This window comes from Brachionichthys hirsutus, chromosome 10 (genome assembly GCF_040956055.1).
Source record: "Brachionichthys hirsutus isolate HB-005 chromosome 10, CSIRO-AGI_Bhir_v1, whole genome shotgun sequence".
Lineage (NCBI taxonomy): Eukaryota > Metazoa > Chordata > Actinopteri > Lophiiformes > Brachionichthyidae > Brachionichthys > Brachionichthys hirsutus.
In genome coordinates, this window is record NC_090906.1 from 10,009,853 (window position 1) to 10,030,985 (window position 21,133).

The 21,133-nt window shown below is 42.5% G+C and overlaps 2 protein-coding genes across 2 annotated transcripts in view; both read right to left on the reverse strand.

Moving 5' to 3' along the window:
- The window catches only part of LOC137900100 (RNA-binding protein Musashi homolog 2), a 200,396-nt gene extending 196,628 nt beyond the window's left edge, over window positions 1-3,768 (reverse strand). The window contains exons 1-4 of the mRNA XM_068744155.1: window positions 3,707-3,768; window positions 3,270-3,310; window positions 2,875-2,956; window positions 2,184-2,268 (exon numbers count right to left, since the gene is read on the reverse strand). Of these exons, the coding sequence (XP_068600256.1) occupies window positions 2,184-2,268; window positions 2,875-2,956; window positions 3,270-3,310; window positions 3,707-3,768 (270 nt within the window). The remainder of the gene's footprint in view (window positions 1-2,183; window positions 2,269-2,874; window positions 2,957-3,269; window positions 3,311-3,706) is intronic.
- An 8,474-nt stretch (window positions 3,769-12,242) lies between these two features.
- LOC137900302 (oligodendrocyte-myelin glycoprotein-like) lies at window positions 12,243-15,521 on the reverse strand. Its single transcript, XM_068744367.1, is given in 6 exon segments — window positions 12,243-12,391; window positions 12,394-12,514; window positions 12,516-12,674; window positions 12,676-12,783; window positions 14,390-14,449; window positions 15,210-15,521. Coding segments are annotated over 6 exon segments (909 nt in total).
- Between the last annotated feature and the right edge of the window lie 5,612 nt (window positions 15,522-21,133).

The window sequence follows — 21,133 nt, forward strand, 5'->3', positions numbered from 1 at the left end:
AAAATATGCTGTCAAGTCTGAAGAGGATGACATAGGTCTCCCAAGAATTATCTATAGCCAACAATAAGTGGGATATAGCACAATAGTCAATACACATAATTATAGCTTGTGCATCTTTATTAAATAAAAATCTAAGACAGTGTTGGTGAAAACTTATTAAAGGCTATTCTACATATTTTTGCATACTATTTAATATGACCTGGAATTGCAAGAAAGTCCTGTGTGCTAACTCCAGTGTGACGCATTAAAATAAATGTTCCTAATTCTTAGTACGACATTTGCACAGGGAGTAAGGCGCAGCGTTTGGTAAATAGAGTAGCGAAGGTTTACAACTGAGGTGTCAGCAGGAGGTCACGGAGCAAAATTCAGTGAATAACTTAACAGAATAAGTAAACATCAGTAAGGAATAAGGAACAAGGTGGTTGCCATGACTCTCACAGCACCCTTGGGCAAGGCAGGAATCCAACAACAGCGCCAATTATATGGCACAAGTAAAACACTAGGGCTGTAAGGGCCAAGACCTAGGTTTTAAGTTTGGGGGGTTTTTTTTAGCATGCGCACACACACGCACACACACGCACACACACACACACACACACACACACACACACACACACACACACACAGTCAAGCTATCACACAGTTGTTGAAAATGCCAAGCTCGGCGTTATCACACCGCTCTAGATTCGGCATCAAAGGACGTCTGTATCATTGCTCCCTCGATCAGCCCAGGAAAATTCTTGAAAGGACTCTCCCCTGTACAGACGCAAGTTTTTCAATGGCATCCGTCACACTAATTGGTCATTTCAGTGCCAATAACCTTGCCTTCCCTCTGCATTCACTGATTCACAACACCACTTCATTTCCTTATCACCATTATTCCCATAAGCCAGTAATAGTGCTGATAGAGCTCATACATATCAAATGGATCTAGGAGCACTAAAGCACAACTAATTTCAGTGAGAAGCCGACTCACCTGACAAGAAAATCATGTGTGTGTGTGTGTGGGGGGGGGGGGTTATTATAATGTTTGCTACATAATACACCTTGATTTCGTGGTATCAATAATTCTGCAACAATGTGTGTGACTTTTTGAGATTGGTCTAGATCCTAAACCCATAATCCAAATTGAAAAAAGAAAGCTTCCATCAAAAAAGCCATCTTAAAAAATTGACCAGAAATCTCAAAGAAATAAAAGAGCAGCAACATTGCCAAAAACCTTGCAGTAAAGGAAGTGGATGGAATAAAAAGTGAGGGCCAATCCCAAACAAAGAGCACATTCTCTCAGCTCTGTGCCAATCACACTTGAGAACAGCATTCCAACAGCAGATCTTGAATTTGTATTACATGGCAGATACGATAAAGATTTAGAGATTGTGTACTGCCACCTGAAGTACACGTCATTTATCTTTCAAAAATACTTAAATGTATTCCTCCAACTGGAGTTGCCTTTAGCCAAAAGTAGCACACACTCTAAATGTGCTATTTTGTTTCCAATACCGTGTTGACATATCCACACGTTACAACCCGCCAAAGAGAACACAACAAAAATATCATTTCAGATGTATCCTGTGTATTCTATCGCTACAGATATCGCTCATCTTTTATTTATTATAATCTAACGACAATTAGTGCACGGGTTTTCTGCATCCCTGCGAATCAATTTTCAAGTTCAATTCAAGTCAATGCAGATTATACTCGAAAAAATAAAAAAATACTGCAAACTGCTACAATATTATTATCTAATTCTAACATTAAAGTCACCAATTACTTTATTTTAAAGGTTGGCTACGGTAGATCCATTTCATCAGAACTTTATTTTAGGGGGGGGGGGGGGGGGTATTGCACACAATACCGTGCAATATCTGTGCTGGGTCAAACAATAGTGGGGCGGCGGGATCTGAAACTGCATGCCCTTCAGTGAAACATGAGATATATGCGCTTGCACATGTGGCTGCAGCGAGGAGGGGGGGTCGGCCCCCGCATAACATCACCCTGGAGTTAGGTATTACTGCTAAACTTAAACCTGAAGGACGCATCACACACACTTAGCCTAAATACACGACCTTGATCCACACCGCCTGCTAATGAGACGTCACCCAGAACCCCCCCCCCCCTCCCTCCCTCCCTCCCTCCCCATGCAGTAAAAGTCGAACACTGAAAACACACAACGAGATACTCACCGGCTTTGAGTCTAATTCGTGGTGTTGTTGAGCTAAGACTTTATCTACACTGGCAGCATCTGTAAACGTAACGAACCCAAATCCTCTGAGAAAAAAAAGAAGGAGACAAAGAGAGCAACAATATTAAAATACACACAAAAACACACACGTGTTAAAAAAATAAACAAACAACATATTCAATTTCAACAGAATGTGAGATAAAGTGCACGAGACTAGGAATAACATCACTATGACCTTATTATTGTTACAGTATTTCTGCTTTTTATGTGTTCCTAAATCCACATTATGGACGTCCTGGAGCAGAACCCGAAGCAGGACCGGAAGCAGGACCCGAAGCCGAAGCCGAACCCGAAGCCGAAGCCGTTCGGCGCGGTCCAATAACAAGGCGACGGAACAGCAACATTGTGCTGCAGCCACAAAGTCAATGTCAAACTGCGTTCGGCTGCAGCTTTTTTCAGCAGCGAGCATTTTAAGCTTATCTGGGCTCGCTGTGAAACCACACGCAAGGCGCGCGCGCGCGCGCGCACACGGGAACACACACGAACACAAGCGCGCGCGCGCGGACACAGAGACACACACACACACACACACACAAACACGCTGGATTAATACTAAACACGGACAAAGTAAAGCGATATCGCGACATGCGCCGGGAGAAGGGAAAAGTCGGGAAGCCGCCGGCTTTATTTACCTTGAGCGTTTCGTCGTGGGGTCTCTCATCACCATACATTCTCTTATTTCTCCGAATTTACTAAAATAGTCTCTAAGGCTGTCTGTGGAGAGAGGGGAGATGTGTCGGGGTCATTTTGGGGCAGAAGCACGTTGTCACAGTATTTATTTTAAAAAAAGAAGAAAAAAAAAAAAACACCCCGCGATGCGGCATAGGGGTCGAATAGAGGACTTCAGATGGACGGAGATCAAAAATAACACCGTGGCGCGCACACGCTGGTGAGATACGGTGCACCGCCGCGCACGGTGCACGTTCACCGACACGCCGCCGCGGCGAGTTCTGTGTCTCACATGCGGCGAAACAAACAAGAAAAATCTATTTGAGATACGCCGTAAAAAAGAGAAGAACATTCTCACCTGGTGAGGTTTGCCAGCTGAGGCCACCGATAAACATTTTACTGTGAGGGGGAAACACAACAGAAGTGAGTCCAGATGTCAGTTCGGCCATTTTGACGACTAACTACTTCTAAAAGCGACCTTAAAGGAGAGAGGGAAGACTAATGAAAGCAACATTCGCGCTGAGTAAATTACAGGCTCGTCTCCGGGAAGAGGAGCCGGGGGGGGGGGGGGGCGAGGGGGGGGGGACGCGCTCGCTTTAAAGCTCGGGGCTGCTAAAACTGCATCTGGAAGCAGGACCCGGGCTCCGGTTGAAGTGCGTACTGTGTGTCGGGGGGGGTGTGTGGGGACGATCCGAGTCGAAGTCCTCTCCAAAGATGTTGTAACATTTATTTAAAAAAATATTAAAAAAATAAAAAAAAGGGTCCGTTAAGGATTAAACGTATAAAGGTTCTTACCCTGGGTCATGTTGTGAATCATTTAGGCTTCCGGATGTGGCTTGACTCCCGTCTCCTTCCATATCTAAGTCTGGGACTACAGTCACGGTGACAGACACACACAGATACGGCAGGAAGATATGCAAAGCCCCGCTATGAGAATATTACTGAGCCGGGAATGAAAGCGTCACACGTGGGATCAGCTCAGCCACCCCCCCCCCACCACCCCCTCCCTCCTCCCTCCGTCCCTCTCTCTCCAGCGTGCTCTACCTCGGGCTGGGGGGGGGGGGGGGGGGGGGGGGGCGGAGCCTGCTGCTGTCACCTAACCAATCCGGTTGACGTCAATTCAAGCGAACCTGCTCCGATTTGTGTCGTTTAATTAAGCAATAAGTCACAAAGAGGTGGGATAAGGATCGTTGCTTTTAAAATAATTTATATACAGTGGAAAAAATAAATAAAAATAAAATAAAAATAAAAACCGATATTGTGCTCAAGCAACGTTTACATAGTATACATAAAAAGTACATTTCACAATTTAATATTTTAATAGTAGCATGCAGTATTGTATGTAATGTGAGGCAAAGTGTATTTTGCGCTATACTGACAAGTCATATAATGAAAAATAAATCTGCATATATTGATTGAATATACCATATGTGTTGATGATTGAAGAATAATTTGATACAAACAACATTTGTGTGTGTGTGTGTGTGTGTGTGTGTGTTAGGTGTCCCTAGGTTTACATTACAGTTATGCCATCACTGCAGAAAAAAACCTTCTGAAATGTACTAACATTTGCCCAGATTAATGCACTGGGTTAGGCTGATTATTCCTGAATCATAAAATCTATGTTCAAACACCTTAAATATATATATATATTTATTTATTTTAAACGTCCCCGAGGAAGATACTGAATCCCTCTTGCTGGCCCTGAGGTCTGACCTTTAACTGATACATTCATGATAAAAGTCGAAGAATTTCCCTTTGGGGGTCAATAAAGTGATATCCATATCTACAGTGGAGTACTTATAGATCGCTTCGTGTACATGACCTGTAATGAGCTGCCGGCCCTGCATTCTGCTCGGCGTATGTGTGGAGATAAGCCGGCTCACGCCCTCCTGACCCTGAAGAAGAAGACGCAGGATAAGAACAGAATGAATAAAGGGAACATGCGTGAATCTACTGTGGGAAAATGTTTTGGATCTAAAGTATCTGCTCAACGTTCTATCCTGTTTTAAATGATACATTTGCTGTAGATTTTATCTGCGCGAGATTACTGCTCACAGAGCTCAGACAATTAATTCTAGTCAAATTGTGTTTTCATTCTTTTTAGCGTGAGAATACTGACAACAAAACACACAAAATGAAAGTGATCTTATTTCATTATTTCGGTTCAGTGAAGTGTTTTTGAATAGGCCCCTCTGTGTCTGCTGTTCAGGGCATTACCAGAAGGGATTTCTTATCTAGCCAGGCAGCATGTTTTTGAAACAATGACTTAGATAAAAACCTAAATAACAATATTTTTTGACAGTTTAACAGCTAAAACTCATTAGTTGGGGACATTCCACATCGCAGCTGTCTGTATCTCTGAAACAAAGGTGTAGTGGCAATCGGCGGCCATTCCTTGTAGAACAGAAGTGTCAAAGAAAATGGAAATATGTCGCCTTTGTGTGAAATGCTATTACTTATTCCACTTTCTGTGTACTCTTCCTCTCTCTCATGCCATTTTGGGATTATTTTAGTGTCGCATTTTCTGTAAGTATAACAAAATGTGTCCGACAAAAGCGCAGGTCTAAAATGTGAATGTAAGAAAATCACCCCCCACTCGTGCAGCTGCAGAGGGAAAAGGGGTGAAGGGGGGATAAATTGAAGCAGAATATGAGCTGTGGGTCAGTTCCATCTGAGACTCATACTCGCATTCACCTCAGCGTTGGACGTTGGAAGTTTCAGTCACCTTTTTTTTTTACCTTAACAACATGCTTTTGGACTGTGGGTGAAGCTGAAGCTGAAGCCTTATACAAACATAGAGAACACTCAGAGACCACACACAGTGAACCCCCCCCCCCCCTCCCCGATCAGGATTTGAACCCAGAACCTATTGCTGTGAGGCAACAGTGATTAAAGGAGAAACATGTATAGATTTTTTAAATTGACTTGTGTTCTCCTTTAATCTGAGTAGCCACTAGCGCCTGATGAAAGTGCCTAAAATGTTTATCTCCCTTTAAATTGCTTTAGATGCTCTGACAGCTCCGTCTTTGGAGCGGTTGAGAGTGTAGTGAAGTCGGAAGGAAGGAAGAAAAGACACGGGTTGCATTTTGTGGCAAATTATGATTGAACACACCTTTGTGAAAGCGACGCCGATCACACCATTAAAGGCTCGGGAGGATTTGTGAAAGGCAAAGACATCTTTATTAGCGATTTAGCCAAATCATTTCAAAAACAGACACATTTTTTTATACATATTTTTGTCTGCGTTGAATAATGATGATTCACTATTTGCATTCAAATCCAAAGATTTCTGAAATCAATGTAGTGGCATCGGTGGAACTGGGGCTTGCATTCAGTGCTGAAAGAAGAACCACTTCTCAAGAGAGAGGAAGCTCTGCATGCAATAAAGCTTGCAACTAACCAAGCCTTTGCATGGAAACTGGAGAATATGAGGATTGAGAGAGAAGTAAAATTGATAGAGTGTGAAAGAGCTGGGGGGGAAAAGAAAGCGAGAGAAGCAACAGACTTACTGACAGTGTTATGAGACACTGTTTTGAGAAGCGGCATCCTGCTTCCTGTTGCAGTAATCATTTTACACCCTCTGAATCTTCGCTTGACCTTGGAGAAATCGTTCTTGGATCATCTCAACCCATTTCCTCCGCAGAGATTCCCCACATATAATGCGTGCATGAAACATGTAGTGTGTTTAATATTTAACTACCTGGAGACATAAATAACAGTGCTGATGAATTATTTCTAACAGCGAAACATATTTTTTTGACGTGTCATCTCAAGCCTGTGGCGGCATTTTCCGACTTCATGTCCAAATTCACAACACCGACAGAGACGTCAGTGTAAATATCTTTAATCGCCTCCGTGAATTCCTTCTGGACATTTTTTTTCCGACACTCTTGAGACGTTGTTAATTTTAGCCTTCAGAGTTTTGCGAATGATGTCATATTGATCGCTGTGGATTGAGCGATCTCTGCTTTGCTCAGGAGGCCCTATTATGGCCAAATTCAGAATCCAGAGGAAAAGGCTGTGGAGAAGGCTGCAGATGTGAACAAATTGTCTCCCTCTAGTGTCCTCTCCTTTCTTCTTCGCAGAGCTAAAGCACCTCTGAGACTGCAGGGAGATAGCCAAACCGAGACATGCATAATTGACAGTCCTATTTCAGGAATTAGCCATCCACCAAACAGCAGTCGACCGGCTCTTTCATCTCGCCTCGAAAAGTCTGTTTCGTTCAGGATAATCTCCTTGCAAAGTGATATGTCGAACAAATACAAATCTGTCCCATGTATTGATTTGTGAGGATGGCCATGTAAAAACCTCCTCGTGATAAGCGCTACAAGGGATATGCGCGGTAGAGACACTGTTTGAAATCAGATCAGTTGGAAGGATGCTCTGGCGATGAGTGATTTCTCTCCTCCCTATTATGCCTTTCGTAACTACACAAGATGAGTTAATTAAACTGAGCCAAAGGCTATGCGTTAGCATTCCAGGTAGATGGGCCATGATGATATTCAGACATTATCATTATTAAAAAATGAAACTGTAATATTGACTTTGGAAATATCTGGAATGCATGAACCTTCTTACTGCGAGCAAATTATCCTTGCAAATATATATATAAAAAAAAAGGTAGTTCCCTGTTCCAGCTGCACAAAAGCACCTGGAGGAACCAGCAGAGTAAATTTATACATGCAATTTATGCAAAAAAATATAAAACCCTGAATAGACAGAATAGTCTCGCAGAAATATTGTAACAGTGCATTTATTTGAACAATACAGACAAAGCCGCTTGTTCCGCGTTCTTGACCTCACTAAAGAACATTTGCATGTGGGGGCTCTTTAGACCAATCAGGCTCCAGCCTAACGGGATGATGACGACATCGTTTACCTGCTCCACTGGGCTGAGGGATAAGCTCCATGCCCCTGCTGCTCCCTGGAATGTTCTGGCTGCTGTTTGCACGACTCCAGAGAGAGCTGTGTGCTACAGATGATGACGAGTGGCATTAAAGCACCGTGAGGAGCCATCCTATCAAATGTGCAGTCAGCAGTGGGGAGAAAGATGTGCATGTTGGCTTTTTGGGAGCTTTGTCGAGACAGAGGTAGTGATATACGCGGACCCTGATCTGTTTTGATTTGTAGGACATTTCAAATTCAAATTCAAATGTATTGTTTCAAAAATGAGCTTTATTTTGATTTTGTAATGAATTAATCTTTTCTACACACCTATGTTATAGTTTTGTTCAAATCCTGTGCTGGTCACCATTCTATTTGATTTACACTGCAAATGTAAGGCTGGCATTCAATGCAGCCTCTCTTTAGTTTTTTTGTCTGAAGACATAATCATGTGTGCACACAGCTGCATTTCATACTGGAAAACTGACACAAGATGAAAACTCACAAATCAGAAGCAAACCTCTGATTTTTTTATTCATTGTCTCTGAGTTTTTTCAGATTAGATGTATTTTTTTTTTAAATCTGGCTAAGAAAGCTACAATCAGCCTACCTTTGCTGGACATAACAGCAAAGTGACTCTTTCTGCCTTCTGGCTCATTCTTTGTTTTGCACCAGCCTATTCCCTCTAATTTCCTTTTTATTTTTTCCTCCCTAACTGCCTGCCACCATATATCTTCTCAGTTGCCAACCACTTCCTATTCAGCAACCACTGACCTTAACGCTGACCTTGCCTCATCTGTGCCATTGAGACAAGAGCGAGAGATACCATATCCTCGGCTTCCATCCACTACGCTGCAGGGTAGAATTTTGCCTGTCTCATCAGTCTTCTGGTTGCTGGAGCACACCTTGTTATTTCTTCCAGATTCCTACACGTTTTTCTTTTCAGCTGATCAGTGTGCCCAGACTGGAAAACATTGCTCTTGGCATAAATATGATCCACAATAAACTGGGCAATACTTTACTTGTATTAGGCGTAGAAGGTGATTGTTATTATCATGATTTAGCCTTCTAAGATTTCCCTTGAGTGCCATCCTTCAACAGCTGTGCTCAGTTTATTTGTTCTCCTATTTTTGGGGGCTTAAGGTTGATGTTCCGGGAGAAAAAGAATCATCCTAAAGTTCAAAGAGAAGTCAGAATATTTTGAAATAAAATCTGAAATAAAACCCTGCATTTTTAGTGTGTTGAATCATCAAATCATGCCAGTGCTGTTAACTTCTTCCTCTTTTTACATCATAAACATTCAAGAGAATAAAATAAAATAAATTTAAAAAACCGACGACACTTTGAGCGCATGGCAATCATAAAAAAAGCTGATGTCATTTGTGCTTATGGGTGCTGCACTGTGTGTGCATTCATGTCAGCGGATCAGACAAGTCTCTTGTGTTTCTTTTGGGCGTGGCCAGTTCTAAATCACACCCAGGTGCACCCACAACGGCGACCTCTGACCCCGGTTACGCCCTGTTGTTTCTATATACACAAGCTCCTGAGAGAGCTTCATTTTAACCCCAACCTGCAAATATAGACACACAAAGATGAATACATTTCACTAAACATTAAGATTGGAAGGTATTATGTTTTTAAAGCCTTACTGTATGAAATTGGCTGAACAGGGCATATGAAGCTAATGGAGGGGGGGGGGGGGGGATTAAATGCACAAGGACACAAGAGGGCAGTGGGTGTATAAAGAAGTCTACCAACGGTGAGTGTGATGAGCACGGCTGAAAGAAAGAAGGCAGCTCACTCAAAACAAGCCTGGGTGGAGAGATGATGAGGGGAGGCACGACGGCAGTAAATGATGCTAGCCTTCTACACCTTGTCAGTTATTAGGAGAAGCCAGAAGAGAAATCTGACATGACTTTGTGTTCTCTACAGAGAAAATAATTGGCAAGGAGGCCAGCCCACTGGTACCTAGAGGGCTGCGCGTGGAAGAGATGTTTTGAAAGTCTGCAGAAAGGAAAAGAAAACCGATATAATATCACGTATCTCCTTAAGGACTGGAATTTTTTCGAAAGTTGCAATGTGGCAACTACAAGGAGAAGACTGAAATGATTTAGTGTCTACATTGTTTGCTCTAATCTTTGCAGTTTAACACCATAAAAACAAAGTTATCTTCCTTCCCATGCAGCAAACATCTGTTTCCGAGCAGACCATAACAATAGGCCGATAAAAAACGCAAACGGTGCAGCATGAATTCAGAATCAGAATCTAAGGTGTGCCTTGCCTTTTCATTTCTTGTAAACTACTAGGTCTATATACTGTGTCTGGCTGGCTGGTTAATAGCAATTTGCATCAGTGGATATTCATGACATCAGGGAACTTGTTGGAATGTAAATATAATAATTAGTTAACATGCAGTTAAAAGAGCAACTCTGTGTTGAGGTGGGGGGGGGGGGGGGGGGATGAAACTCTGTTAACTCTCTTTGAGCGTTGAATCATGTTTAAAAATAAACTGCACAGCAAGTATCTTTCTGCTTTGGCTTCTGCTTCTCAGCTATTAATACACACAATTTATTCAGCAGGTGTTTCCAGTAGGAAAGTTGGCATGCAGATAAAATCATCACTTGTTATTTACTTGTTCTTTTATGCCTTGTTGTTTTCCTTGTGTGTGTACTATATAGTATATAGTATATACTATATATTGTTTTAGGATGTTTAAAGGTGTCATTTCCTGTGAATCAAGGTCTGCAATTTTATTTTTGACAAATAAACTTCAAAACAAATCTATTCCTGCTAATTAAGCAGCTAAGCAGCATGTTGTTTTTGAATTAGAAAAAATACTACAATTCCTATTTTCCTGACCTCTCCTCTGACATGTGACGTGGCAGGCATTGCAACATTTAAATGATCGTTAAAAGGTGATATATGTGTGCACATTTTATTGCATTTTACAGATAGAGCTTCCATGATATTGCATTTTAAGTTGATCTATTTTCATCTTGCAGAGATGGCTACTCTTTTGCCATTTTCTGGGTGTCTGTGTGGAAAAAAGGTTTTTCTTAAAAATAAAAAAACTACCACACCTCTGTTAAATAAACTTAGTGCAATCAACATTGAAATATTTTTACATTTCATTTAAATGAGTGGAAAATGTATTGTGTGGCATTCATGCTCTGGAGCAGTACAGCATTAAGGTTAGCATTCCTGGAACGTTCAATCACCATGCAGATCATTTTCCACGAGCGCCGCTGAATCATGAAGGACACTTAAGTCTGAGATGTGATCAAAATACAGAAGCGGCTCATGGCACTCTGAAATTGTTTAAGATAGTAATTCGACGCTGTCCATTTGTTTCCTGTCTTCTGCACAGAGTCACCTGTTTTTCACATGCACAGAGTCTTCAGAGAGGAGCACACGTCTCATGAGTGATTTGTTGCATGAAACAAGCAGGCAGACAGTTGAGTCAAATTTGAGTGGGGGTGTCTCTTTGAAAGCTAAGGCAAAAAAAGGCAAATCAGAACATATGGCCACATACATATACATATACATATACTGCATCTCAGGAACAAAACTGTCTGTAGTTGCAGATAAATGACAGAAATACTCAAAAGGCCATACATAATGTGTACTAAGCAACCTCTAAAAAGGTGGGCTGTAGTTGCTGATGAGCATCATGCTACGTTCAGTTACATAATGAGCTGGTACCTAAATATACAGTGCCATCATGTGCTTAGTTATAGTCACTGCAATCTTATTTTTTGAGTTACTGACTCAAAAATACAAAGTGTTGGTACAAAAGCTTCTTATTAAATATATATATATATACATAGCTCAAACATCCAGACCATCATACCATACCAGATTTTAAAAAAAGCATAAATTAATAAGTTGTAATGTGGCCTTTCTCTGAAAGAGCTGGTAATATACAAAAATAATACTATTGAATCACTTAACAGGCTTGCAGTGTTTGTGCTGTAAGAGTGCAAGCAGACAAATCACTGAATTCAATGTTTTTCATTCGTCCTATCAGAGGATTATTTGCAGAGTGAAGGACAGGAGTCCAATCTTGTGTAGGAGAGGGAACAAAGAGCAGATAGCAAGAGCCGGGCCGCCGACGCCGACGCCGATGCCACTGGGAAAGGACTGATTTTGTCTCCTCACACTCCTGGTGCGAAGAGTGGTTGTCTTCTTTGTATGGAACGAGAGGCTCTCCGTTGTAAAGAATCTGTCTGTGGCCGGTGTGGAGGGATACGGTGGATGAAGCTTTGTTTGTGTAAGAGATGAGGTGAGAGTCAGCGTGGAAGATACGCTCTGCAGCAGCTGGGCCAGCACTTTCTGAAAGGTGAGTAATAGTCATGTGGCTGCCTGAACCTCTGGGTGGCGGGGCGGAAGTGCTGATGGGCCTGATTGTGAAGGGGTGGTGCAGTGCAGATCTTTTTAACAATGCTTAGCAGTGATGAGACAGATTAGCATGGAGATGGAAGTGAGTCGGTCTGTGGAGTCGGTCTCGAGAGCCTGGTAGGACCTTCACTAGCAAGTTGTGGGACAGGTCAATCATCTGCAGGTGTGCAGCCATGTTGCTAGGCAAAGTCCAGACCTGTCCACCTTGTTGATGGATGGGTCGAGGTTTTGCAGATTCCACTGGTAGACTGTGTCGTTCTTCTCCAGCAGCTGGAGGCGGTCGGAGCTGGCGGGGAGATTCCAGAGGGAGCGAGGCAAAGCCTGCAGGCAGGCGGAACAGATGGTTGTGAGACAAATCAAGGAAGCGCAAATGGGTGTATTCAGTAGGACGGCCATCCAGGTCGTGCAGCAGGTTGTGGGACAAGTTGAGGGAGTGTATGTTGTGCTGCAGGCCATCAGGAAGCTGTCTTGCCCCCCCCCCGGGAGCAGTCTGTAGCCCTGTGGCTACGGTTGCAGGAGCAAACAGAGGGGCACACGGCGTTGACCTGCAATCCCAACAACAAGGCAAGCAGGAGATGCAGGAGGGCCTTGTAAAGGGGGGGGGGGGGGCATCAGTAGCGCATGCCTGCTAATTAAGAAAGGGGAACGTCAAGGCCCGGATTGGCTTTACACAGTATTCACAAAACCAGAAGGGATACCTACAGTCGATTGTGAGCATATATAATTCTATATCTGCAGAACTTAAAAAGCTCCACCCTCAACAGAAGCTTTCTGTCTCCTCACACACACACACACACTCACACACACACACACTCACACTCACGCACACATAAACACAGGCTGTTTAATATTTGCTGCACATGCTTGCAATATTTTGAAACACACACACATTACTGTAGGTGCCAAACCTTTTACACAGCGCTCGCGATGCCGCCGCAGAGTCTTTCTGAGAAACAGTCATACTTTACACTACACACACCAACAATCGAGGGCAGAGCCGTCTCCTTCTACAGAGCTGATTCATATTTGACCTGATCTGTACCGGGATACTTTGTAGTCTGTTCAAAAAATATCATTCATCACAAAGGAAGAGAAATCTCTGCCGTCGCACGGAGTTTGCATCTTCAGTCACAAGCGTTTGTCAGGGCAGTCAGTCCCGGGCTCTCAGAGGAGAGCCGGCTCAATAGATGGGCTTTATTAATGGCTCCACAGAGAGCCCATGCATCAGCTGGTCCAAAGGCAGGCAAAGAGACAGCCAGGAGCTCCACACTGCAGTGGATGAGAGCCAGGGTGCGGCAGAATGAGTGTCTAAAAGAGTCTTTCAATTTGTCCATAACTCACCTTCTCATTTTATCATTCCAGTCACTTTTCTCCGCTCCCTTTTCTTTCTTTGTCGGGCTCCTCTTCTCTCCGTGCTCTCAGGCTCAGTACAAACGGCTGCCGTACAGAAGGTGAACTTTCCCCCCCTTATGGAGTTTGACCTTTGCTCAAGTTATTCTGTTGGCCTTGTAGTTTGCTCCCTCGGTCCTCTTTACCTCTTATACGGGTCTTTTGGGTTAGCGTGATCAGGCACTGCAGGCTCTGGATTTGCTCGGTGCGGTGGAAGTGAGGGAGGGGCGGATGGGAGAGAAATGGAGCACATAATGGAGGGGTCCCTGCGTACACGGCTGCTACAAAGGAAGCTCCTCAGTCCCTTAAGTAGCAGATTTCAGGGTTTACTTCGGCATTTAAAGCAACAACTGTTCTTGCGGTTAGATTAGTTGAATGATTGCATCCAATCCCTCTTAGGTATCCCTGTGCAAAATCATACTCTGTTGTAATTGGTTGTTATTTTCCCTGTGCAAATTTAGACACTGGCACAAAATGCTTCAGGATTTATTGCACGGGGCTCGGATCCACTGCAGCATCTGACCTGTCATCATTAATACAGGCGACTATCCGTCCTGCACTGCAATGCTGTACTTTCACCACACATGATTACCTTGCATTCTAAGGAGCAATGATAAACATGTAATGTGTGAAATATGATAAATAATAAAAGAAAATAAAAAAATACTGTCGCAGCGACGCGGAATCCGAGCACATCCTACCAGTCGTGAAAAGTCGTTGTTTGTTTGCATTTGTCTGCCGCATGTCTTTGCTCAGCTGTCATGCAAGCAGAGCAAAGTGCCTCATTTGCAATGCGATTGTTACTTTCTCATCCGACTGTCTTGGCTCTTTCCTCTCTTGCTCCCCCATACTTCCAGCAGCTACCTGCATGGAGATTGAAATTGATGAATCCTGACATTGTCACATACGCTTAGCCTCAAAGTCCAGTCCCATTTCCACTGTCAGTCACTGCAAGAAGCAATATTTCTACATTTCGGTACTGGGAAGAAGAAAAGAGTCTTGCCTTGTTTTCCTTGAACACCGAATGCAAAATGCACCCATTGCCTGACTATTTGATGTTTACTTTCATGCTGCATCTCATATCTAAACTTGAGCATCACCCCGAGCTCCCACAAACTCACAGCGTTACTTAGACTTGCATATAAGCAGGAACAAACTAGTCACGATTTTAACAGAAGGTCCACATCCTTCCTCACGTCACAAGTGAGCGACAAATATCTGCATAAGACAGCGGGGAAAACAAAAACATATTGTTGTTGCTTTTTGGAAAGGTTTTTGTGCAGCTTCTCCTGAGGTGAACGAGAGCGTTCTTTCTGAGTTGTGTGTGCCGCTGGTCTGACTTGCTAATCAAGCAGAGCGCTCAGGTTCCGCCTCCTTCTCATGCAGACATAGCTAACCAGGAAATGGATGCAAAGTAATCAATTCAAGAGTAAGGATAGATATTCCATTTTTATTCCTGTGGTTATGCAATTCTCACGTCTACATGACATATTTCAAAAAAGTAAAGCGACTCATTGACAGACTGACTTTCACACAAATAGCAGGCACAGGAAGTAGCTCCCACTGTCCTTTATTCGGACTTTGCAGTCTTTGTTTCTTCGGCACCCTCAGAGGTGGGGGCTACTTCTTCGGTGAAACCAGTGTCCTCTTCGTGTGGCTTTGAGGAAGATGGATTTTCACTTAAGGCTACAGGAGGGGATGAAGCGTCCTCACTGTTGGCAACATCGCCCACCTTCTCCTCAGCCAGTGACACGCTGACCTCTTTTGCTTCCGTCGTTGGCTCGCTCTTGATTCCGTCTGCGGTTCCCATCCCGGTCAGTTCGGTGTCGCCGGTCATCGCCTTCGTGTGCCGGCTCAACTGGAACACCTTCCATGCCAGCAACAGCGTAGAAACCAGTAGAATAGCACAGGCTACAATCAGTCCACCAGATACCATGACTACTGGGAGACAGTCCCTTCCTTTAAGTAAAGCGTTTAGCGTTGAGGTGGGCTGTGGGACAGCGGATGATGAGGTTGTTGGAGACAGCGAATTCATCAAGCTGCTGGCCGCAGGTTTGCTGCTGGAAACACGGGGTAGACCGGTGAGAGACGTGCGCGTTGGCTGATCCTGATCCGGTCCATGGGGATCCAGGGTAGGAGAGCCGACTGCATCCCGATGGGCTCCGCACAATAGCACACCCAGAATTGCTAAGCGGTACAAAAGGAGCAGGTCGTTCATGTTGGAGTCTGAGGAAAATGGGGAAAAAAGAACAGTTTGATACCAATTGAATTTAGGAATATAAATGTAATACAGTAGTTAGAAGCCGTTACACAAGAGAATCGTGTGGCATATTCTAATGTAGCATTAATAAAGCAGGCCACGGATTCAGATAACTAACATCCAGCAGTATAAATGAGGACAGTTAGCTGCATCTTTACCAGCTCCAACATTCCACCAGTTCTTGTGCATTAGTGCATCAATGTTTATAATCCAGTAATCTAATCTGAGATGGTTCGCTCCACCTAAAACGACATTCAAAGATGTGAACTGTGAGTAGAATTTTTTTTTTTACACTGACATTGCTACTGATTTGAGTGCCTCTCTTGTAGCTGTGGATCCCTCTTTATTTGGGTGTTTTTGCCGTGAGCAAGACTTACATTTGAGTTTAAATTGACTTTTTGGTACATTTTCAGCAAGCAATGTGACAAATTATGCTGACTCTACATGCTGAGGGTTTGACATCCAATCTTAAGATTTGCCTACTGAATAATCAAGAGTTAAACTCATGTTGAATCAAAGTGATATTAATATATGTGAATGTATTAAATGTTAATGCATTTTAAAAGGCTGTTTAAACTCTGGATAACATTACCAGATGTTGCTTTACCTCTCTTCACTCATCTCATATGGTCATCTGTAAAGATTTGCACCCACCCTTTAAATTTCTACAAGAACAACAGCACAGATTGTCAAATAATTACTAGTATGTATATGTTAATGTCCAGAATATGTTCTCTGAAACTCCTGTGTATGTACATTTTTACTCTAAAATACCTTTATTATTATTATTACGAATCCATCCTTTTAGAGTTCTTTGAATTTATATTCTAAAATTAAATACTATAATAATTTATTTGTCCATCTAAACCTGTTTCCATGTTTCAAAACTATATTCAAACTAGAATCAGCTCATTCCCCTCGTAATTGGAGTTACACCGTCCACATGGCGATCTGGATCATCATCAAAAGGTCATAAATTATTCTTGGTATCTTTATACACCAACCTTGAAATGGTAATGAAATATAGCACTTACGTTGTGGGTAATCTTGATCTTGATATTTCAGTGTAGAAATAAAGCCTGATGGAAGATGAGTAAAGAATCAAGAGACACTGACGATAATCAGATACGCTCATCTGTCCTTCTCCTTCTTACTTCTTCATTTGGGCTATAATAAGCTAAGGATGTGGTTTTAGCATGCCGTGCTTAAGCTGGTCACACAGACATCTGTCGGGTGGCAAAGTATGAAAGATCGCATGCGAAATGAGAAACCCAGTTTCAGTTCATTGATCGTGAACAGGGATTTTCACTTTTTGAGCAGTCAAGAATCCAACCGTCTGCATCTGCAACTTGAATAAAATAGAAATCTAACATAGCCCCCCCCCCCCCCAACTTAAACACCAAGGAAACATTTCATGGTTTTACCACAAGTGGTAAATATTATCTGCTGCAATAAACAATAACATTTACTTAATTTGCATGTCGGATTTACATGATTCTAAAATCATTATCGTAATAATAATCATCGTTGCTGATTAAATACCGTGAATGTGGCATTCACACATCTTGAAGCTACATAAATAATATTTAGGTTATTAATTCAGCTTGATGCTATTTTAATTTCAGAAAGGAAAAAGCATCACGGGGCTAATTATGTGTGAGAGGAAGTGAGAGCAGATGGAACAAAAATGTTTTCATGTAAACACACTTTCACTTGAGTAATGGAAAGTTCCATTTGTTGGCACCAAAAACAGAATCAGCTCGGCGATGCAAACGTCTTTAAATGCTGAAAGAGGGAAAGACTTTACCAAGAGAGATAGTCGAAAACCAAAGCTAAGAATCTTTTGCTGCCCTGCGGGGTCCCTGCGAGGCCTCCTCACGTTGACCTCCGTCTGCTAGTCGTGCATGGTTTTGGATAACGTCACATCCAGTACTTTAATCTCTGAACTGTCCCTGTAAAGGTGGGGGGGGGGGGGGGGGACTGATGAGGCAAACTTTTGGGTGACCTTGCTGGCCTTATCAGTCTCGTCAGCCTCGGCAAGAGAGAGCCATTCTGTCTTTTTTGTTGTGTGTGTGTGTTATCAGCAAGGTCGGTGCTACAGAATGTGGCTCGGTTGGGATGCAGGCAGACGCACTGACAGGGGGGCGGGATTCAGTGCCAGAGGTAACCAGTGTGATTTCATTGTTGAATTCAAGAAGGCTTGTGGCAGGGGGGGGGGGCTAGGTGAAAGTGAAGGGAGGAGGAATAAGGAGACTGATCAATGAGCTCATTGTCAAGGTCCGACACTTGAACCTGGATGTTTTTGTCTTCCTGCCGCTGTTTGTCAAGGTGCATTATCTCACACATAAATGGCCTATTAGTGCACTAACCCTGCATCTGATTGGGTCTGGGTGGCCCAAAATATGCCTTTGTCCCTAGAATAGACTGAAATGATCTATTAACGTGATCACTTTCAGGTTTAACTTTAAGTCATGTGTTTAACTGAACAAAACCACAACATTTGACATTTGTCAGCGTAGCTTGGGATTCGGCACCCAGTTCATCGCAGTAACCAGAAATCCCACTCGCGCCACTGAATTTCTTTCACCGAGTCCTCAGAAATGTGACGTTTACAGACAGCTATCCAATGAAATCCTACCGAGTTGAATTTTGATAAGATATGTCGAGGTGGCTGGTCGTCATGGAGATCAGACAACTCCAGATGGGAAAAATCATCAACGCCAAGTACGGCAATCTCCTCCCAAAGTTTATGGTAGGGATGCACTTCTTTGATCGTGATGAGAAAAGAATCCGGGTTCCGTCGCTGGCCCAGCGTGTTAATTACGCTCTGGATAATTGTAGGGGTTATTCCCCGACACACTGTAAGAAATAATTAAACGCACACAAAATGAATCAGGCAGACAAACTTCGATACTTTACCGGTAAGGAGGGACCTTGTTCGCCCAGCGGCTGCGACCAAAAGACCTCTCCCCCGAGACCTCGCGGCCTTTTTATTAACACGGTGAAAGTAGGTGGGTCTCAGGTATTTACATAGATCCCTACCCCCTTCGATGAAACTAGAGACGAAGGGATCTCTGCCTAGAGAAACGCTCGTGGTCACCTCCATCTTAACAACTCTACAATGAGACAATGAAAATACAACAATAACTCTAACAATAATGCAAAGAACTTGGATTCAAAGGAGACTTTAAAGTGTGACAAAATCAACGCCTCCCAGTTTTAAATGTGATTTGATAAAGCCAATGCTCATTAGTTCAATATTCTTGGAGGACATTAACTGTTAATTAGTTCAGTCCACAATTTGACAATGGCACAAAACAAAAACAAACACAGGAATAATAATAATAATAAAAAAAAGGGCGATCTGTGTTTGGCCTCTCACCAAATGCTGATCACATGATCCAGTAGTTGGAGTCAAAAGAGCTTTTGGATGCACCATCAGCCAGGATACAAGGTTCTTTCTTTTGTGCTGGAATGATACCAGTATACAGAAATCCATCCATCATCCCTTCTCCTCGAAGCCACACTTCAGCGGCATCCGCACTGGTAATAGGTTTCAAGGACTGACTGCAAGCTGCATTTATCATTTTACTGGCAGTTCCCAAGGCCCTATATTAGAAACTTTTGATAGAGTCACCATGAATCTGAATAAAAAATACAAATCCTCTCATCCCTAACCCAAGACTTATGCTATAATGGACCTTTTTTCTGATTTTGATCAATTACATTTGGATTTATAAGACATCTAAGACATAGTTGGACAATCTAAATGCAAAACAGTCTTACTTAACTATGTTTTATAAATTTGAAACAGCTAAAATTCAACCCAGTTCTCACAACTCATTGCAGAGTAGGTGCAGACATCTTGGTTGAAAGCACCGAAGCTTGAGTTGATTCAGTTGCTTTTGGTTTGAGACATATTATTCTGCCTCGTCTAGATAATACACAAAGCAGAAAATAAAAAGCATACCGCACAATTCAGGCCAAACTTGGCAATATGTGCACAGCTATTATAAAAACAGTTGCATGGTTCACAATGTAAGCATGTGTGACTGATGCTCTTACTGTCTGCTGGGTCTTCATGCCACCTAGAGGCAGAGTGGGATTTTGAACAATGCCGAATTTGTTGGAAGAATTTCCAGAGCGCATCATTCTAAACAATATGAGTGAAATTCCATTATTGACCAGAGACAGGTTAGGATCTTTCTTTCTGCTGGCAGGAAGTAAGGCCTGATCAGGACCGTCTGAGCCGTGAAGCCCACCCGGTGTGCTGTTAGAAGACTGGTATATCCAGAACTTGTGAGCGTAGGCTAGGAAAACTACGATATTCTAAGATACGCCAATTATGCGATAGCAACAGTATAACAAGTATCCAAATTATTGTACGTGACGAGCATAATTTTATTGTCTTCCATGGATGAAAACAGAAAAAGTGTACAGAATGGAAGTCACATGCAATAAAAAAATATGAATTTGTACAATAACAAAAAAAAACATGTATCGGCCCATTCTAAAAAAAGGTACAGCTTTTATACATAAAAAATATATATAAATATATATACACATCTGTAATAGCCATAGCAGTACCTATTCAAAACTGCTGTGATGTAACTTTACATACAAAATGCTGATACAAATATCAGAAGAGTCCGGTTCATATTCACATTAAATAATGCATGTACATGACATACTATCGGATTTGCAACACAACATTTACTGCAGCCTTTCACAAAAAAAACAACCTCAGGTATTCCAGCACAGTACACACACACACACACACACACACACACTCACATGTAAATACAAGCAGGCCGACTGAAGCCAGAAATCACCAACAGAATGCACAAGCGCACACAAGAGGTAATGTTTTAGGAAGAGATGGGACACTTTTGCGCCAGGTTCCTGAATTACTTTTTTTTTTGCGCAGATAATTAAATCGTTCAGCCTTGAAAGAAGGTTCTTTATAAATTACTCCTATCACTTCACACTTCGATGAATGGCCATTACAATTAAAAACATTTTTAATCATGAATAGACACACGGATTGTGAACGATGAAGGGAATATTTCACCTGGCGTTTAGCATACCGGAGTCTTCTTCAGTGTCCTGTTTTCAAATGCATCCAATAAACAGTGAATTTAACAGCTTTACGAAAGATAACACACATGTGAGAATATCACTCTGTCCACGCCCTTAAGAAGAACTGCAATTGTGACTTTTCCAAACCAAAATAAACGGCAAAAAGTGCATATCGCGTCAGCTCGGACGAGAACGTCACTCAAAAACGG